Source organism: Sphaerodactylus townsendi, linkage group LG14 (assembly GCF_021028975.2).
Source record: "Sphaerodactylus townsendi isolate TG3544 linkage group LG14, MPM_Stown_v2.3, whole genome shotgun sequence".
In the NCBI taxonomy this organism is placed as follows: Eukaryota; Metazoa; Chordata; class Lepidosauria; order Squamata; family Sphaerodactylidae; genus Sphaerodactylus; species Sphaerodactylus townsendi.
In genome coordinates this window covers 33750678-33769607 of record NC_059438.1, presented here as the reverse complement: position 1 = coordinate 33769607, position 18930 = coordinate 33750678, and the positions used below count along the sequence as shown (strand labels likewise).

The 18930-nt window shown below is 45.1% G+C and overlaps 1 protein-coding gene across 2 annotated transcripts in view; it reads left to right on the top strand.

Moving 5' to 3' along the window:
- The window catches only part of DZANK1 (double zinc ribbon and ankyrin repeat domains 1), a 29824-nt gene extending 11074 nt beyond the window's left edge, over window positions 1–18750 (top strand). For both annotated transcript variants that reach the window (XM_048515666.1, XM_048515665.1), the window contains exons 8-21: window positions 638–755; window positions 3089–3202; window positions 5759–5851; window positions 6664–6786; window positions 8414–8578; window positions 8890–9109; window positions 11715–11818; window positions 12239–12313; window positions 13565–13661; window positions 15305–15399; window positions 16595–16675; window positions 17257–17384; window positions 17772–17846; window positions 18500–18750. In XM_048515666.1, coding sequence (XP_048371623.1) covers window positions 638–755; window positions 3089–3202; window positions 5759–5851; window positions 6664–6786; window positions 8414–8578; window positions 8890–9109; window positions 11715–11818; window positions 12239–12313; window positions 13565–13661; window positions 15305–15399; window positions 16595–16675; window positions 17257–17384; window positions 17772–17846; window positions 18500–18635 — 1624 coding nt within the window. In that variant the 3' untranslated portion in view covers window positions 18636–18750. The remainder of the gene's footprint in view (window positions 1–637; window positions 756–3088; window positions 3203–5758; window positions 5852–6663; window positions 6787–8413; window positions 8579–8889; window positions 9110–11714; window positions 11819–12238; window positions 12314–13564; window positions 13662–15304; window positions 15400–16594; window positions 16676–17256; window positions 17385–17771; window positions 17847–18499) is intronic.
- The last annotated feature ends 180 nt before the right edge of the window (window positions 18751–18930 follow it).

Here is an 18930-nt window from a genome sequence, read left to right as displayed (position 1 = left end):
CCTGCTAGGAATGAGCACCACCCACTCTCTAACAATACTTGGCATGCTCTAGGAAAGCTGTCATTGGGCGCCCTATCACCCACGGGCACCACATTAAGGAGCCCTGCAGTGAACCCTTTCATTCACAGATTCACAACTTGCAATTTCACGTATTTGTGGTCCACAGTCTAAGCACGCAGGCGCTCTCCAGCCTGTTTTATTCCTATGATGCCATCATCATCATAATTACATTGCCAAGTTGTGCAGGCAACTTAACGGTTTGCTACTGTGAAGCAGCAGATCCCCCGTCTCCTGGTATTCGTTGATTTTGCCATTTGTGATGATCCCAGGAACAGGTCTTTCGCAGAAGGCGAGGGTCTACTGTTACATGGCCCTGTCACATCTGAGAATTTAAATGTCTGAAGGCTGCATCTTTACTATGAAGACCTCATCCAACACAGTTGCACAAGAGCCTTATTCTAGTTTATGTGGCCACTTTTTTGCTGGCTTTGCTTGTTGATCCAGAGTGTAGGGATGTTGCTTTAAACTACTTTAGTTTTATCCCTAGTATCCAAAGCATGGGGATCCACTAGAGACTCTTAACGGCCGTTGTACTTGATTTTGTTAACTTCTATTTGGCGTGCTGCTACATTTCTAGGTGTGCTCAGTGCCTGGCTCCTCACTCGTTAGATCCGTTTGCGCGTTTCTGCCAGGAATGCGGTTCCTTGATCCCACCAGTGCCTGGATATAGTCTCCCGTCTCCTAAGGATGCTCAGGTAAGCAGCAGCAGCAGCAAAAATAGTTAGAAGCTGTTCTGTTAAAAACATCCATCTCAATAAACTATATTTGCTGGAAGAACTTAAAAGGCCAGCAATTACACAGAAGCAAAATGTGGGGAAACAGCTTTCGGCTTTTTGAATTAAATAAGATTCTGTCCCAGTAGAGTATAATGTTGAAGGAAAACTTGTTTGGGGAATAGAACTGATGAGGAAAGAGTGATGTGCCTGGTTTTCTTCATTATTATTTTTTTCAGTTTAGAGTTATTGGATAATTTTATAGCAACAAATTCAACATATGTTGAATATTTCAGAGAGAAAAGGAACACAAAATAAGAGTTTTAAAAAGTAAATCTATATAAGAAAATGTAGTGGAAGGAAGGGAAGAGAGACCACAGCAGACCAGTAAAAAGATCCTCTGAAGATGCCAGCCACAGATGCAGGCAAAACGTCAGGAGAGAATGCTGCTAGAACACGGCCATACAGCCCGGAAACCACACAGCACCCAAGTAAAAAGATGCTTGCCAAGTAAATGGGCATATATATTAATATCTATAGCTTTAGATTCTTGCAACTAAAGAGTCATAGGTTCTCATTTTCTGGTTTTTAAGAGAGCGTTTCAGCATCTTGGAAGAATTAATGCTTACTGGTTGTGGTGGGCTTTCCGGGCTGTGTGGCGCCGGCCTGGTAGATCTTGTTCCTAATGTTTCGCCTGTGGCTGGCATCTTCAGAGGTGTACCACAGAGAGAAGTCTGTCTCACACTGTGTCTAGTGAGAAGAGAATTTAAATGTCTGAAGGTTGCATCTTTACTATGAAGACCTAATCCAACACAGTTGTTTAATGCTTAATTTCTGAACTAGAAAGTTACTCACCTGTATGTTCATCTACATCAGTGGTTCTCAACCTTCCTAATGCCGCGACCCTTTAATACAGTTCCTCATGTTGTGGTGACCCCCAACCCTAACATTTATCCATTTTACGGATGGAGAACACTGATGCAGAGAGTCTTAGGCGACCCCTGTGAAAGGGTCGTTCGACCCACCAAAGGGGTCCCGACCCACAGGTTGAGAACCACTGATCTACACATACACAGAGGAGGCTAGCTCAGAAACCCACTTGTTCCAAAACACTTTAACTGCAGTTAAAACACTGCAGAGAGGATTTCCTTGTAGGCCATACAGTTTCTTCAGTGTAGTCATGAAGGTGAATCCCCCCCTTCTCCCATGGTAACCCCCAAGCTATTTAGGACTGCAATTGGTTGTGTTTAGTCACTATCCTGAGTAGCGTTTTTAAATGTTGGTTTTATGTTTTTAATGTATTATATTCTGCGAGTTGTATCTATGTGCAGTCACTATCTGCCATGTGACTCTCTGCTTCACAGTGGAGGTCTCCTTGTGTCTTCTTGTTTACACATGTGGAGGTGCCCCGTTGCTTCTCCCAAGCCGTGCTGCCACATTCCCTGACCCCTTGTTTCCAGAACAGGAAGTTTTTTGCCACCTCTTTTCCTTTCTTTTCTTTACACACCATTTCAGTGATCTGTCGTAAGGGGGACAGATAAAAAGTCTTAAAGTTTTAAAAAAGGAGATCCCACTGATCCCCAGGAAATGTGTGGGTGTGAAAAGTCAGGGATGAGCAGAAAACGCACACTGAGTAGAGCAAAACGCACACTGGCATGCTCAACTTTCCCTGCACAGGCAGGGGAAAGATTGTGCTTTCCCCTCTCCTAGAAACCACGGAGCTTCTCTGATCTGTGGTGCGATGAGATCTGAAGAGGAGGCAAAACGTGCGCAATTGAAAATCAGGCTCGAAGGTAATGTCAGCTTGACCTGAAAAGACCAAACGTGCACATTCGCCTTTTGTTTGTAAGCCACCTTGAGATCCGTGAGGAAGGACAGCAGCTAATAAATGTTTTAAATTAATACTGGATGCTTAGTGAAGGATGTAGAAGAAATGTTCTGCCAGTACCCTGTTGCTATTCTGCTTCTGTCCGCTTTCTACTGAAAATGTTTTTATCAAACTATTTCTGTTAATGGCAGAAAGAAGCAATAAATTTGCACGGAAAGGCTGTTTCACAATTGCCTAAGAAGGGCTTGTAGATCAGTAAAATGCCCCAGTGAACAACTTTCAAGTTCATTTGGTTTACAACTGAATTTGAGATTCTGTGACTGTGTGTTTAGTCATTTCTTTTCAGTTCTGTCAGTGGCTGATGCCCAGCAGACTGCTGCTACCAGCCAAGGGGCTATTAAAAGACCCTGTTTCAGTGTCCCGTTTGGGCAAGAAAATGAGAATAAGCGTGTCAACTATTTTTGACAGCTGTTATTTTCCCCTGCAGATGGGGCTGTGTGTTGAATGCCAAACTATGGTGCCACTGAACACACCAACTTGTATTGTATGTGAGGCACCAACATCTCCACAATCGCAGTCTCCAGCGAACATCTGCTTAAAGGTACCTATGAATGAATGTAAACATTAAGGGTTCTTCATCTGCAACACGGAAATTGTTCTCGTTTTTCAGGATTCATTTTCAGAACAGATTGTTCCAATCAGCAAAAGTTGGTGCTCTCCTCCTCCTACCCTCATACAAAACACCCCAAAATGGGTTATGATCAGAGGTGGGATCCAGCAGGTTCTCACAGGTTCCAGAGAGCAGGTTACTAATTATTTGTGTGTGCCGAGAGGGGGTTACTAATTGGTGATTTTGCCACATGATTTTTCCTTAGTTATGACCCTCCTCTCAAGCAGTGCGCAGAACTTGAAGCAGTCTAGCAGGAGGTGCACCGGTGTGTGTGGCAGCCTGCGGCTGCGTGCATTTGTTCCCCACCCAAGGACTGGCGCAGTGGCTGCGTCCTTGCCACATCCCCGGCCAGGAATGCCCCGCCCCCAGAATGCCCCGCCCATCCCCTGTCATGCCCCGCCCAGCCCCATTGGCGCTACACCACAGTTTGAATCCCACCACCATGGGAACCTGTTACAGAAATTTTTGGATCCCACCACTGGTTACGATCTTGACACCCACCGCACTGTACACATCCGTATTCAAAACACTGCCGTTTGTTCAGGGCCTTTCATTTGGCCTCAGTGTCCAAAAGTGTTTCAGAAGCCAGATGAATAAAAGAAAGAGATCCAATAACTGCCAGATTCATCCAAAGTAACAGCACACTCTGCTGGATCAGCTGCAACCGCAGTAGCTTTCAACACTCAAGTGCAGCTGGAAGAAAACTATATGGCAGGAGGCAAATGTGTGTTTATCTTTCTGCTTGTTCACTGTAATAAGATTAACATTGGTGCATTTCATGACATCGCATTTGGGTGCAAAGCATTTCCATGAATTCAATCAACTTGATGGGGGGGTGCGGCAAAAGTTTAAAGACATTTTGTGAAGACTAATTTTACAAGATAGTATTGAGGACTGTCTGGCATTGGTGTCCATCCTGTGTTTATTCTGTTTTGTTTTTGTTCCCCCTCTCTTCTTTCTTTTCCTTTTGTCCTGACATTCAACATGCTCAATTTTATTTTTATTTTCATTGTGCGCTTGGAGGACAAATGAGTTCAAATATATTTGGATCTCTATTAACAATCCCAGCTGTTTCATAGAGAAGAAGACTAAGATTGTCAGGAACTAAACACGTGTTTTTGAAACAACAGTTTACTTGACTGACTCGTGTGTGTGGTGTGTCTGTTAAAATTAGAAATATAAATGTTAATGGCTGTTGTAAAATTATGTGATCGGGACTTGAAAAGTGGCAGACTTCTCACCACAGAGCTGGCAGCCCAAAGCTGTGTCTGTAGTTCAGTGGTGGCGAACCTATGGCATGGGTGCCAGAGGTGGCACTCAGAGCCCTCTGTGGGCACATGCAGAGTGCCCCCCCCCCCACACACGCATCTAGGGCGGCCTGGGTCGCTGGACTCAATTATTACCATTGAAGCTAAGACCTAGTTTTGGGGAAGCAGTGTAGGTAACCCTGTTAAGCGCTGTTAAACCCCACTGATTTTCATGCAAAGAACAAAAGCGCAATCCTTTACCTGGGAGTAAGCTCAGTTGCTGGCAATGGGGCTTGCTTCTAAGTAAACCATCCTAAGGTCGTGATTCACCCGTTGGAAGAGTTGCATGATGGCTGCTTCAAAGGAAAGCCACTGACTACCACCAAGCTTACGCCTGAGTAACGCATGCCTCGGAGCCAACTGTTTTTTCTAAACTAAAACCTCAGTATTCAGATTAAATTGCTGTGTTGGCACTTTGCGATAAATAAGTGGGTTTTGGGTTGCCATTTGGGCACTCAGTCTCGAAAAGGTTCGCTATCACTGCTGTAGTTTGTTCATTAGTGTAAGTCAAGACCATCAGACTTGCTGTCGGTACCGAGGCCCCCTCCACACAGACCAAGAAACACGGATGTAGGACAATAAAAAAACATTTTTTGGGCGGGGAAACTTCGCACAGATCCCGCCCTTGAAACTAGCCTGCCCGATGTTACTTCCCCCAAACCAGGTTTTTTGAGAATCGCGCTATTTGCGAGTCTGTTTTAAAATCCCAGGTTGCAGCCATTCACAAGCAAACAGCCAGGCAGGAGAGACTTTAAAAATTTCATGGCTTACATCTGCGTACATACGCAGATGCAGCTGGTCATATCGTGAAATGTCAGCATGGCTACGCATCGGTAGGAAGTAAATTTAAAAAGACATGCGTCTCCATGAAAAGGCACAACAGCAACCCTGATTGTTTCTGTGGGCTCTAATCGCTGCCTGCACAGATGCATGTGAATGCGAAAACAGGAAAATGGGTTACTTTATCCTGACTGCAACCCGTTATACATTTGCTGTGTGGAAAGGGCCTGAGTCACAGTGCCGTGAAATCTCTAGCAATGACAAAGAAAAAGGTCACTTGAGGGAGAAAAACTGTCCTGTCCTGCAGTAAGGAAAGCAGTGGATATGTAGCATCTTTCTACTTTGCTGGCATCCTTGTTTTGCCATTTTTAGCGGCATGTGCTGTTTCTGTGTTTTAAAGGGCAGAGTGGTATGTTCGGCATGTGGATCAGGAAATCCAGTTCATGTCACACATTGTGTGATATGTGAGAACCAGCTTCCTGAAGCACATACGGTAGGCCGCTGCTCAAAATCTCCTCTTCGGCCCCCTAAGAATTGCATGTTCCCTTTTGAAGCACACTTTTCAGTCCTCACTGTTCAGATGAGAGATCTAAATATTATTCAAAGTGCGGTCTAATTTGGCATTATGGAATTAGATCCAAAGGGGTTAATGCTAGGCTCATAGTATCCAGGTTAGCGAACAATAAATTTTGGGTCATAGTCTTGCTTGAGCACCCATGGGTGACCTTTTCCAGCCCCTTACGTGGAGGTGAAAATAAGTCTCATATTTTTGAGAAAATACTGGACCAGTAAGCAATGCTCAGACTCATGAATAGCTTCAGTGAAGCTAGTTAAGTGGTTTGTTGGAATAGGATAATAAAAGAAAGAATCAAAGAGAATCTCCATGACTAGCAAATTCAATAGGAGTAGATAGGTAGACTGGATGCACTACAAACCAGATAATTAGAAGTTATTTTCAAATAGCAGCAATGTTAAATGCAACAGAACCTGTCACCTTTGAACACCCATACCACTCTCTTGCTCACTTTGATCAAAGGTCGGTTTCCTAAACTATTGTAAGTGTAATATAGTTTCCATAATTTCTGACAGAGGCTCAGATGCATGCTTCGGCAGAACCGGTTGTTAAAATGGTGCTTGTAAACAACCAGTTGTTAAATTTTTTGAACCCCACCACTGATCTTAAGTCATTCAGCTTCTGGAGACAGAGCTGTGACTCTGGGGAGGGGAGTTGTGTGGTGGGGGGCGGTCTTCATAAAGACATTATTTTCTCTTTCTTTTCCTATTATAACTATTGTTTGTTTTTAGCTTGTATTTAGTACAGAGGTTCCCCCGCTGCTGCCCGGTCATTTAAGAAAACCCACATCCTGTTCAAAATGTGGTCGGGTTAATGACCACGATGCGCAGTTCTGTGGCTGGTGTGGACTGAAGGTATGCTGAGTCTTCACAAGAGCTTTGCACGAGTTTCGTTCAACCCGGAGCAGCCACATTTCCTTCAGGGTCAGGAATTCCCTTCGCACAACCCTGTGCAACCTTGGGCAAAGTAGTCTAGCAGCTACTCTGAAATTGTACTGTCGAAGGCTTTCACGGCCGGAATCGCTAGGTTGTTGTGGGTTTGCCTCAGAGGTGCTGGTTGAGAGCTCCATTCCCTCTTTTTATTTTATTGTATTGTATTTATAATAGTTGTATATATTTTGTTTTATTTAATGGGAAAGGAGAAGGTCTGCACACACAGATTACGTCATTGGCATGCGCAAAGTCCCAGCTCATTCCTTGGCATCCTCATTCAAAAAGGCCGTGGGTTGAAGGATGGAAAAGGAAATACCCTTGCTTGGAGACCTTGGGTAGCTGTTGCCAGCCTGATCAGAAGTGTCCTAGACTGTAGTGTAAAGCAAGCCTGATCATTTTAGATAACTTCAGACCCAATCCAGATTCGGGGGAAGGAACAGCTTGGGGGAATGGTGAAGGGCATTTACCCTCCCCACCAACATAAAGGGTTCCTACACCAGCGAAGAGAGCAAAGATGCCGGTGTGCAGGTGTAACCTCAGCTTGTGGGTTCTGTGGGGCAGTACTTGGAAGGAGTTGCAAAGAACCAAATTTAAACAAAATAGTTTACTTCTCTTTACAAATAACATTAAACATCAACATTTAACAATACAATTCAAGGTCCTGTTCAGGTTGCATTTCAAGTCCTTCTAGTTACAGTCTACTGATACTGCCAAGTCCAATTCTTCTTTGCAAGTCACTCCTGAAGACTCCAAGGGCTTGATGAACAGGATGCAACGTGATGAAGGTTTCCAGGAGAACTCTCACCCATTACAACCACAAAAAGAAACCCTGAAACAATAAACTCCAACATTTACAACATAGCAAAAACAAACAACTACCTTCCCAGTAGTTCCCAATAATATTGCAGTTTACCTTAACAAAGTGTTAAGGGCTTATAGAAATCAAGGTCCGAGTCTGGTAGCCTTGTTTTCTCCAAAGAGCTCTGCAGCCTTTCTGCTGCTCTGAGTCTCCACCCCCTTACTGGTTCAACCCATTCTGGGCATGGGGGTTACACAGGCACTGGCTGTACAGCTCTGTGGAGCCCAAACTCAGATGTGCTTGCTACCCAGCAGTTATGCTGACTTCCAAGACCACGCTGGCACAGCTGGGTGTGGGAAGGAGTGGACAGGCCAGGGGCATTTTCAGGGGTGGACTTTTAGCCCACGAACACCCCGTCCTTAGCCACAGACTTACACCACCAAAACTGTGTGGCATTGAGTCTTTTTCTGCAGCGGGGTTTGTCAGGCAGGAGGAGGGTTTTCAATTTCCCTCCTTATCTATGCTACCTGAAGCCCCTTTGGAGGTGGCGCAGCACCACCTTCACCTCCTCCACCTAGGCTGCCATTGAACACCCCCCCCCCCAAATCAGGATCAAGCTGCCTGTGTGTTTTACATTTCTGTGCTGTCACATCTGACTTCAGTAGTTTTAGGATTTTAAAGTAGCATATCTGTCACTGTGTTCTAGATCATTTCCTTGTAGTTCTGTCTGATTCTCTCTTTCCTCCTCAGGTGAGCTCTCCTCCATTCTATCTCACTTGCTTCAAGTGTGGCGCAAGTAACCGTACAGGGGCACGATTCTGTGGCACTTGCGGCGTTCATCTTGAGCCTCTATATGGAACGAGCTGGAAAGACAACATCTTGTTGAGTGCTGGAGACGGCTTTGTCGTTTCTGAGGTCAGTTTTCACAAGCAAATAGTTGTCATGCTTGGTATATCAATCTGTATCTCCAGATGGCATAAGCTGAGGGGACATTTAATTCCAACAGGTCGAAATGGCATAGCTGCTTGTAATGATCACTAAGATATGGTATATGCCAAATTTTGAACAAAACAGTGATACACTTTCTAGCCAGCCATCTAGACATCAAAGGGAAGATATCTGAGTGTGCTTGGAAAGTATTTTTCTTTAGAAGTCATTTTGTTTTTTTTACAACTGAAAAATGAAACAAGCCATTCTTTCTCCTCTAATTTGTTCTATTTTAACAGAATAATCACTTGGTGAATTGGCAGCAACACACCTTTCCATTCCCAACGTCAAAACCTGATGCACTTGGGAGAAAAGAGCAAGGAACCCAAACAGTTGGCCTGTTCTTCCCATCTGGGAAATTCCTGGAGAAGCGAGAATGCGAGCTGGTCTCGCAAAAGGAAAAGCAGCACAGGATGAGCGACCGCAAACCTCTGCTCACGGCCGTCAGTCCCGGAAGAGGTAGAAGAAAAGTTGATAATTTCTTTGTCTTCAAATAAATTCTTCTTAACACCTGAACTTGAATTTCTCATTTTTCCAAGGGAAGAACAAATCGTTCATGTGTATTACTCTTTGCTGCATTGTTCGACAGGAAAATTTTACAGTGAAATAAATGTCAATAATAAGAAGTCACACATGTGCCATGAGAAGGATTCAGTTTAACTGAAGGCTGCTCTTGCCTGTACTATTCAGACAGGCTGTAGAATCCACTGTCAGGCCCCTTCTGCACACGCAAAATAATGCGTTTTCAAACCACTTTCATAACTGTTTGCAAGTGGATTTTGCTCTTCCGCACACTTTAAAGAGCACTGAAAGCAGTTTGAAAGTGCATTATTCTGCATGTGCGGAATGAGCCTTATAGTGGCTTGATCAAAATTGTTTTTTTATAATCTGGTTTTATTATTATTCACACCTAATTGTTTTTTCTTGTATGTATTATGTATATTTTTAAGCTGCTCTGAGCCCTGCCTTGGGGGGGAGGGGAAGGAGTATGAAATAAGACCAAATAAAAAAACACTCCCTCCACTTTTTCCGGGAGGCAGGATGAATAAGTTTTGACTTCCTTCCTTCCTGTGTCCCCTTCCAGTTCCAGCCCTGCCTAGTGTGAAGCAGAGCTGTAAAATTGCCAGAAGTATTGTAGTCACGGGGGATGCGGTGGTGTCTGTTTTTCTCCTTTGCAAAATTTGAAAATCTGTGTAGCGCTTACTTCCTTGTCAACTGTGAAATTTATTTTCATGTTTTAACAATGTAAAATGCATCATTTATAACTCGGCATATAAAATCGTACTTCTTGGCACATTTATGCAATTTAAAAGCAGAAAATAGCACCAGGTGATTTGCCAATATACTCAATAGCGGAGAGGGCACATTTGCTACAATCTGCTGCACCCTGTTCAACCATCGCACATGTTTTAACCATTGGAGAGACAGAGAAACATAAAATTGCCAATGCTTTTTTTTCCCTAGTATTATTCAGACCGCATCAGTCTCATTCAGTTATAATGAAACTCACAGCCTATTTGGGTATTGAATTAAACTACGTAATTGGTCCGTTCCCTCTCTGATTCTGGCACTGTGCTCTCACAAGCGTGCATGGGTTAGGGCCCTCTTTTGAAGCGTCTGCTGGGAGAATATCTGGGCCTTGATCTGGTCTTGTGTGGAACATTTGCACTGACGTGTGGAGCTACAGTCTCGTCTACAGCAGAGGCGTAGCTCGGGGGGGCAACGTGCCAGGCGTACACCCCTGTGGGGGTGTGGCGAGGGCATTCCAGGGGTGTGATGGGGGCAGAGGATGCACCAGTGCACCGTGCGCTTTCCCCCCTTGCTACGCCTCTGGTCTACAACCCCTTTGGTCCTGCTGTATATGGCTGGTTCTGTGGCCAGGACCAATTACATCTCCTTCTCTTTCCTCCTGTGAGTGTGGGGTTGGAGGATTGCAGCATTGCTCTGTGTCATATGATTCTGCCTCATCTCCCTTTTCTGCTGCTTATGTTGACATGGCTGTTCCTTAGCAGCATCCAGAAGGTGAGTTTTGTCTTAATTTCATAATCTGCTATGCTAGGCCTCATCTGCTTCACCCTGCGTCAGTGGTTTCCCCATCAGTGCTGTAGGGAGATCGGGGGTACTTCCTTGTAAGTGTGCAGTTGTGGCTTTCCTTGTTGCTTGTCCCAGTTGACTCCCTTCTCTGACCCTTGCATCATTCCTCTAACAGGATGTTGCCCAGGAAAGCCAACCGTGTTCTCTGCCGTGTGATCTGTAGAGGTTGCTGAGTGTTGCTTTTGGTATACCAGGCCTCCCTTCCCACTGTTTTGCCTTCTCAAAAATGAAAGATGGAGCTTATAAACTGGTTATGTGGGGGCAGATGGGAGTTATGCCCACATCTGCAGGGATCTCTGGGCTGTATCAGTTTTAGGGCACCTACTGCATAGGTCACAGTTGTTCCATGCATTTGAGAGTGTTGTGCTGTATTTGTGACTTCTGGATTTTCCTGTTTATATGGTGGGTGGCATTAGAGAGACTTTCTAGTGTTACGTGAGCCACGTGTCTTCTTCCATTTATGGCTGACGTGGAGATATTGCCATCATGGTGCACCATGGTTGGTGGGTGCCTGCAGTACTATGGGACGTGGGAATTTTGCCAAGGTTATCTGACTTACAGTGGAACCTTGATTTTCATCGGTAATCCGTCCGAAAACAATTGGCAAAATCCGAAACCGACAAAAACCGAGGCAATGATTTCCATAGCAAATTTCCATGAGAAATTAGCAGCAATCTACAACGACAAAAGCGGAGAAATCCAAAGAAATCAGAGGCAACCAACGAAAACCGAGACAAAATGTTCATGGAAAAAACTGATGAAAACCGAAACCGATGATAACCACAATCAACGAAAACTGAGGTTCCACTGTAGTCATATTTTGCCACTCCTCTTTCTTCAGGAACTGCTCAGGATACTAACTGAGCTATGCAGCTATTATGCCTGTTTTAGCAAATGGCTAGTGCAGCAGGACCACAGGCCGGCTCTGCCTGAGGTAACCGGTTCTCTCGGTATAATTTGCTCTTCTTAGGTTACTGGAGGAAGCAACTGGATCACGTGTGTGAACACCTCAGAAGTTATGCACAGAACAACATAGAGTTCAGAACGTTGATCGGAGAACCTCAGATGGGAAAGGTAAGAAGATGTTTGGAGCAGAGAGCTTTTCTGGGTCTGACTTTGTTTCTGCGAAACAGATAGTTAATTCTGAAACTGATGCATGAAATCAAAGGAAACAAGGCCTGAGATGGGAGGAGAAAGGTGGCAAGATTACGCCCGTCCTTCAGACCCAGTGTGATATAGTGGTTAAGAGTGGAAGACTCCAATCTGGAGAATCAGGTTTGATTCCCCACTCCTACACACGAAGCCTTAGGTCAGTCACAGTTCTCTCAGAACTCTATCAACCCCCACCAACCTCACAAGGTGTCTTTTGTGGGGAGAGGAAGGGAAGGAGTTTGTATAGCGCTTTGTGACTCTTTACAGGAGAGAAAGGTGGGGTACAAATCCAAACTCTTCTTCTTTTTCAAGAATTGGTAACCACTGCTGCTTCTCCTACAGCTTATATCCGCAACCGTCCATGAGGATGAACACCAAGTCAGTATCCGGCTAAATTATGCGCTTGCTGTAAATAAGGTCAGTGTGGAAGTCTAACAGTGCAGTCCTATACAGAGTTACTTTACAAGCTGGCAGATGTGCAGGGGATGAACTGAGTTTATCGCTTGAAATCAAGAAACTAGAGCTGGGGAACCAGTGGTGTGCTGTATTGTTTGCACCCAAACCTTCTTCTGTTTAGTTCTTTTTTATAGTCAATAAAATCAACATCCTGAGTAATCAACAAACATTTACATAATCAACAGATGTCCATTACAAAATAGTGTGAATATTGTTAGATCACAAACACAGGTACATCCATAGAAGTCATGAGGTTAGTTGTGGACTGTGGCTTTGCCCACAGAAGGCCCCAGAAGGGCCAAGTCCACCTCCAGCTGAGACCTTGAAGAGCCAGTGGGTACTCCAGTGTGAGAGTGACGCACATTGGTGTACCACTAATAGGGACATGCGGTATCCCATGTCCCCGGGCTCACACCATTTCATCACGTGGGAAGTGCTGGGGGTGGGGCTCAGCCATGGCACCTGTTTGAGCTGCTCCCAAGCCCTAGCCTCCCCCAGCCTCCCTGGAGCGTGGGGAGCTGGGCGGTGGGGGGGGGGGGCACGGGGAGACGGTCATGCGCCTGGGCGCCATTTAGACCCGGTACACCACTGGTGACACAGCATACAGTTGCGGGACTCTGAGGTGCCAATTGTTATCCTCTTTACCAAGAGAAAGTTTTCAGTGTTTGTAAAGTGGCCAAGAAGACTTTCAGATAGACATTAAACTGCCCAAGCTTACAAATATTTATCCAAAGGGAAGGAGTGAACATGGAAAGAATCAGGAAGCAGAGCGGAAGGGGTCAAGGCAGCAAGCAGGTGGCATAACACTTAAGGGCACCTTGTTGGGGATTTATGTTAAGAAGATGGTTCCGAACTTAACTGAAGGGGTGGCTGAGAGAAGGAAAGAAATAATCAGGCCAATCACATTTGGAGTCCTAGAAGGCTGCAGTGTCACAAAGAAACATATTTCCTTCACACTGAGTCGATTATTCTTTCAGAGATGGCCAGTTATGTGAGGCAGCTTGAGGTGGCTGCAGATGGAGGGGGCAGCCTGCCGTCTCACCCTCTGCCAAGCCTGCCTACTTGCTGTCCAACTCCCGCTACCCCTTCCCAGGAGCCCCTCTGCTCTCACAAGCCTCTTTAGAAGCAGCATAGCACATGCCAGTGTCCGAATTCTCTTGAGGTTTGTTTTTAATCCTTGCTTTGTAAAATCCAGTGTTTGTGATTCTTCAGGGTATTCTGACCTATAAAACAACATCATATGATTATCACGGTCTGAGTTCCAGAAAGGGAAGTGCAAATGGATTCGATGAAAGAAAAGCTACTTTGGGTGAGTATCTGTGTATTCTGGGTGACTTGTTGCAAGGAGGTCCAGCCTTTGTAATGTACAAGTTAGATGCTCAGAAGGGATGTTTGACTCTTGAAAGCCGAACCCTGGGAAATCTTGTTGCTCTCTAAGGTGCTACTGGAATCGAATCTAACTGTTCCACTTAAAATTCTTGGGAAGGTGGGACATGAAGAGTTCTAAGCGCTCCAAATCAAAGGCTGCACGAGATCACAGGAGCCCTCAAGCAGGACGAGTGTGCATCAAGACAAGAGTCAGAAAGAACACTCGCTTTTGATAACGTGCACAGTAGTGTTTAAAAACAGGAGCAGCAGTAGCGTAGGAGGTTAAGAGCTCGTGTATCTAATCTGGAGGAACCGGATTTGATTCCCCGCTCTGCCGCCTGAGTTGTGGAGGCTTATCTGGGGAATTCAGATTAGCCTGTACACTCCCACACAGGCCAGCTGGGTGACCTTGGGCTAGTCACAGCTTCTCGGAGCTCTCTCAGCTCCACCTACCTCACAAGGTGTTTGTTTTGAGGGGGGGAAGGGCAAGGAGATTGTCAGCCCCTTTGAGTCTCCTGCAGGAGAGAAGGAGGGGATATAAATCCAAACTCCTCCTCCTCCTCCTCCTCCTCCTCCTCCTCCTCCTCCTCCTCTTCTTCTTCTTCTTCTTCTTCTTCTTCTTCTTCTTCTTCTTCTTCTTCTTCTTCTTCAAATGTGTAATTGCATTCCAAAAACTAGCTCATTCCTCAGTAAGAAAATATATAATCAGTAAGTAACGAACAAAGATTCAAAAATGGAATGTGGGGAGGTGGCCACGGCTCAGTGGTAGATCCTGGAATGCAAAAGGTCCCAGGTTCAATCCCCGGCATTTCCAGCTGAAAGGATCAGGCAGCAGGTCATGTGAAAGGCCTCTGCTTGAGTCCCTGCAAAGTGGCTGACAGTCTGGGTAGACGATGCTGACCTTGACTGATGACCCAGACCCATCATCTGATACAGGGTAAGACACAGCGTGTTTGTGTCTGCACTCATATAACAAACATCATGGGAAAATTAGGGGGGGGGGGGGCAGAAAATGTTCAGCAGCAACTTGTCAGGGTGGTGCTTACCTGGTTAAGATTAATGTAACTCAAGAATATGTGTCTGGCTTTTATATGTAACCAAACGATTTCTTCGGTATATGTAACCATCTCTGCTATATGTATCCACTGCCATCTATGCACTCTTTCCTCAACCTGAGTTTTATGGCTTTGCATGCTTGTTAGAGAAGTAGGCCTCCCCTGACATGCCTGTCCCAACTGTTATCTTGTTGTGGGCAGGAAGCCAGGTGGCTCCAATGCTATCGGCTGCTGACCTTGGGGCTGGACATACCCAGAGTCTAGGCACAAGATGCTCCCTTTGGGAATCAGGGAGGGGGGACTCTAGGGGATATATGGGACCTAGGATGCCACTTCAGTTAAAACTGACTTTGCCATACTATGACTGGTCTACCTCATCAATAAACACTGAATAACATTGTAGAGACTGTTTATTGAGTCAAAATCCAGGGATCTAACAACGAATTTAAAACTGCATTCTTTTTCCATACAGTAACCATAATTTGTCATAGATGTCACTTGCATTTTAATGGCATGCTTTCTGTTTTAGCAAATGAAGAGAGTCGGAGAATCTTGAGTCCCAGAGAGAAAAGCCAAAGGATGACCAGGATATGGAAATATCTAGACAAGGAAGGCAGACTTTCTGTATGTATCTGCTAGATGCTGAAACATTAGCAATAATGATACCAGACTACTTATGAAGGAATCTGGTTTTTTTTTTACAGAGTATTATGTTGAGGAAGGAGAACTTATGGAAAATAATATTGTCCCTATTCACGATTTTCTAAATCTGAGCATATGATTTGGCTCCATATCTTTTTCTCCTTCTTCATGAGTTCATACTTTTGGTGGTATTCTTCAGGGTCTCACGTGAGTTCTCTGTATCTATATAAAAATACTTTGAAGCATGCTAAAACGCCACTCAAAGAGGTTACAATCAGGGCCAAGCTACATATTACATTGTTTTGGGGTCAGTTACAAGGATTTTCAGTCACATGATGTTTTGTGGGGGGGCCCACTGTGAGTGCAACTCTGATGCACAAAGGGCCTAATTCAGATCATGTGGAGAGGGGCTTGAGATTATATCCACTCACACTTTCAACACAAATTGTTACTGTAAATGCAACCCCATTCTGGCCATTTTCGAGGAGGAAGAGAAGGACGAGGAGGAAGACAACTACTAGCCCAAGGTCACCCAGCAGGAATGTAGGAGTGCGGAAACACATCTGGTTCACCAGATAAGCCTCTGCCACTTAGGTGGAGGAGTGGGGAATCAAACCCAGTTCTCCAGATTAAAATCCACCTGCTCCTAACCACTGCACCACACTGGCTCTCACCAATCACACCAGTATCCAGAGCTGCTCCAGCCATGCATCCCTTGTGAAAGGGAAGTTTATTTGCTTACCAACAGGGGGACAGGCCTGCTAGGAATTCAAAGGCCACTGGGAAACCTTTTCAGGACACGGGCTGAGTACTTTGGTGTCATTCCAGCTATCTATGGGTGTTCCCAGGAGAGGAAGAGGGAAGCGATGAACCCACTTGAGCCAAACTGAAGACGTTAGCAAAGGGAATGTTTCCTCCAGAATACCTCAGTCATGTCTTAATTGCCTCATAGTTGCTAATCTGACAAATTGAATTTAATGAGGCTTCAGGGTTTGTTCTGCAAGGGGATAATGTTTAACAGACAACTTGTCTTCTTTTCAGCAATTCAGGGTTCACAAAGAGCAGCTGTTGTTCAGAAACGTGTGCGAGTTGGATAGCCGTTTGGCTTGTTTGAGTTTATAAAAACAATTTGATGACTGGCATGAAATGACATGATTCATTGCTGGTTTCTTGATAGAATGAATCCAGGCAGCTGCTGCAGGAGGTTGATGCGAAAGGTGAAGGGCGACCTTCTTTGGTTGCGCAATTAATTGATGAGGTAAGAGTTAAGGAGTATTTCAAAATGTTTCTTTACCATTGTTATGAATTAGTCTGAATCCTGCACTTAGTAACTATCCAAAGAAAAATCAAATAATGAAATTGGCATATGCCATAAAGATGCCTGCGTTGTTGACCGAAAGTTTTTGCTCCCGTTCATGTTAAAGGAAATTAGTTGCCTCAGTGGAAAGCAGAAGCTTGAACAGGTCCTCTATTCATGTAGCTCTTCCTAAAGTTAATCCTATGTCTGAATGGGTTTCCCAGGCAAGGCGCGATCATATTTTCAGTGAAGGCCCAAAGGCTGCTCTGGATGACTTTGAACACTGGGTACTCTTAGAATTAATTTGGGGCAACTTTTTCACATTGAAAAGTTAAATTCATTCTCCATCTGGCAGGAGTTACCATCCTAGCACTATGTTTACACGAAGGCAGTGTATCACTTCTCTCTGTGCTACACCTCTGAAGATGCTGGCCACGGATGCAGGCGAAACGTTAGGAACAAGATCCACCAGACCACGGCCACACAGCCCGGAAAACCCACCACAACCACTTCACTATCTTGTACCTTTTGATACCTTTCAGGGAGCGGATCCTAACTGCACCAATGACCACGACCAAGTTGCTTTGACGTTGGCTGTCCTGAACAAGCACCACGAGGTCATTCCTGTCCTTGTGCAGAAAGGCGCAGACATTGATCATCGGTCAGGGCCGTAAGTCATCGCATCTTTAGCTGATTTTTTCAAATCAGAGTTTACATTTATTATCCAAACATGGGGGGGATGGTAGTGAACTGGGCAGCCTCTCTTCCTACCTTCATAGCGGAGAGGATTTCCACTGGGCCTCTTCATCAATGAGCTTAGAAGGTACATAAAAAAGAAACATCTTCTGTAGTGGAGTCCTTCTTCAGTCAGCCCAGTTCTAGTGTTTTGTGGGGCTCCTTTCCCATTTTGACTTCTCCCCTTGCAAGTGGCAATTCTTGGGCAAGGCCAAGCCATTGTACCGCAGTTTCTTCGTGGCTGTTACCAAGCATGTCTCTTTTAAATACAACTGGCAGCGTTTATCATACTTTGTTGTCTCTTTTGCTGCAATTTCAACAGGCTCAACAACACAGCTCTTCACGAAGCCGTCTTGCTGGGACTGGAAGGGCTGGATTGCACCGAAGCCTTGCTAGGGTAAGTGGGGCAGCGGCTGGGAAAGGCTAAGTTCTGTCAGGGCTGCCGAGTGTTTTCAATTCCTGATTCTCCATGGAATGATTTTCATGTTGGGCAGCATTAGTGTATGGGAGCCTGAGAGTCAGGAGTGATGTGATGGCAATTAACACACACACGTGCATACCTGCGGGACCGCCTCTCCCCATATTGCCCCTTAAGATCTCTTTGTTCCCTCAGAAGAAAATTTGCTGGTGGTCCCTGGCCCGAAAAATATCCGGCTGGCCATGAGGGCCAGGTCCTTTACAGCCCTGGCCGCTGCCTGGTGGAACAAGCTCCCGAGTGAAATCAGGGCCCTGTGAGACTTGAATGGTTTCCACAGGGCCTGTAAAACGGAGCTATTCCGCCAGGCTTTTACATTGTGCCAGCCGGATCTGAACTGAAATTAAACTGCTGTCGTGGCCTCCCAGGAACGTGTAAGGGTTTGGAGAGGCGCCATCTTTGTAAATGGCTTTAAGTGGTTTTTAAGCTGTTTTTAAGTCACTTTATTCTGAAATGTTTATAATGATGTTGTTTTTATGGGTTATTATTGTTCGCCGCCCTGAGCCCTGCGGGGAAGGGCAGGTTATAAATTGAAATTGAAAATAAACTAAGCAACCATTATTCACTTTTCGCAGATGTAACGCAAACATTAAAATGAAGAATGCCAAAGGACTGTCTGCCTACGATTTGGCTTTGAAGAGCAACAGTGACAAAATAGTCTCCCTCTTTGCCAGTAAGCTCGGGCAAGGAATACTGGACACTGTAACATAGTTCAGCAGCGTCCCACTAACCGCTGATAATGAAATCCCCAGGGCTAATAGGTTTGGAAGAAATTTTTGTGAGATTGTGTGCCTTCTGATTTCAATGAATTCTGTTATTGAGTTAATATGCCTGATGGGTGTGTATGATATTATGCTGTTAGGATTTTCTGCTTCATTGGATATGGCGTGACTCCTGCAAACTGCCATGGATGCCGGTGCACAGGCACTTAGGTTGGCACAGGGGAGTGCAGCAGCAGTGCAGCGCCCAAGCCCAGAAATCAGGCCAGATGCCCGAGTTCCTACAC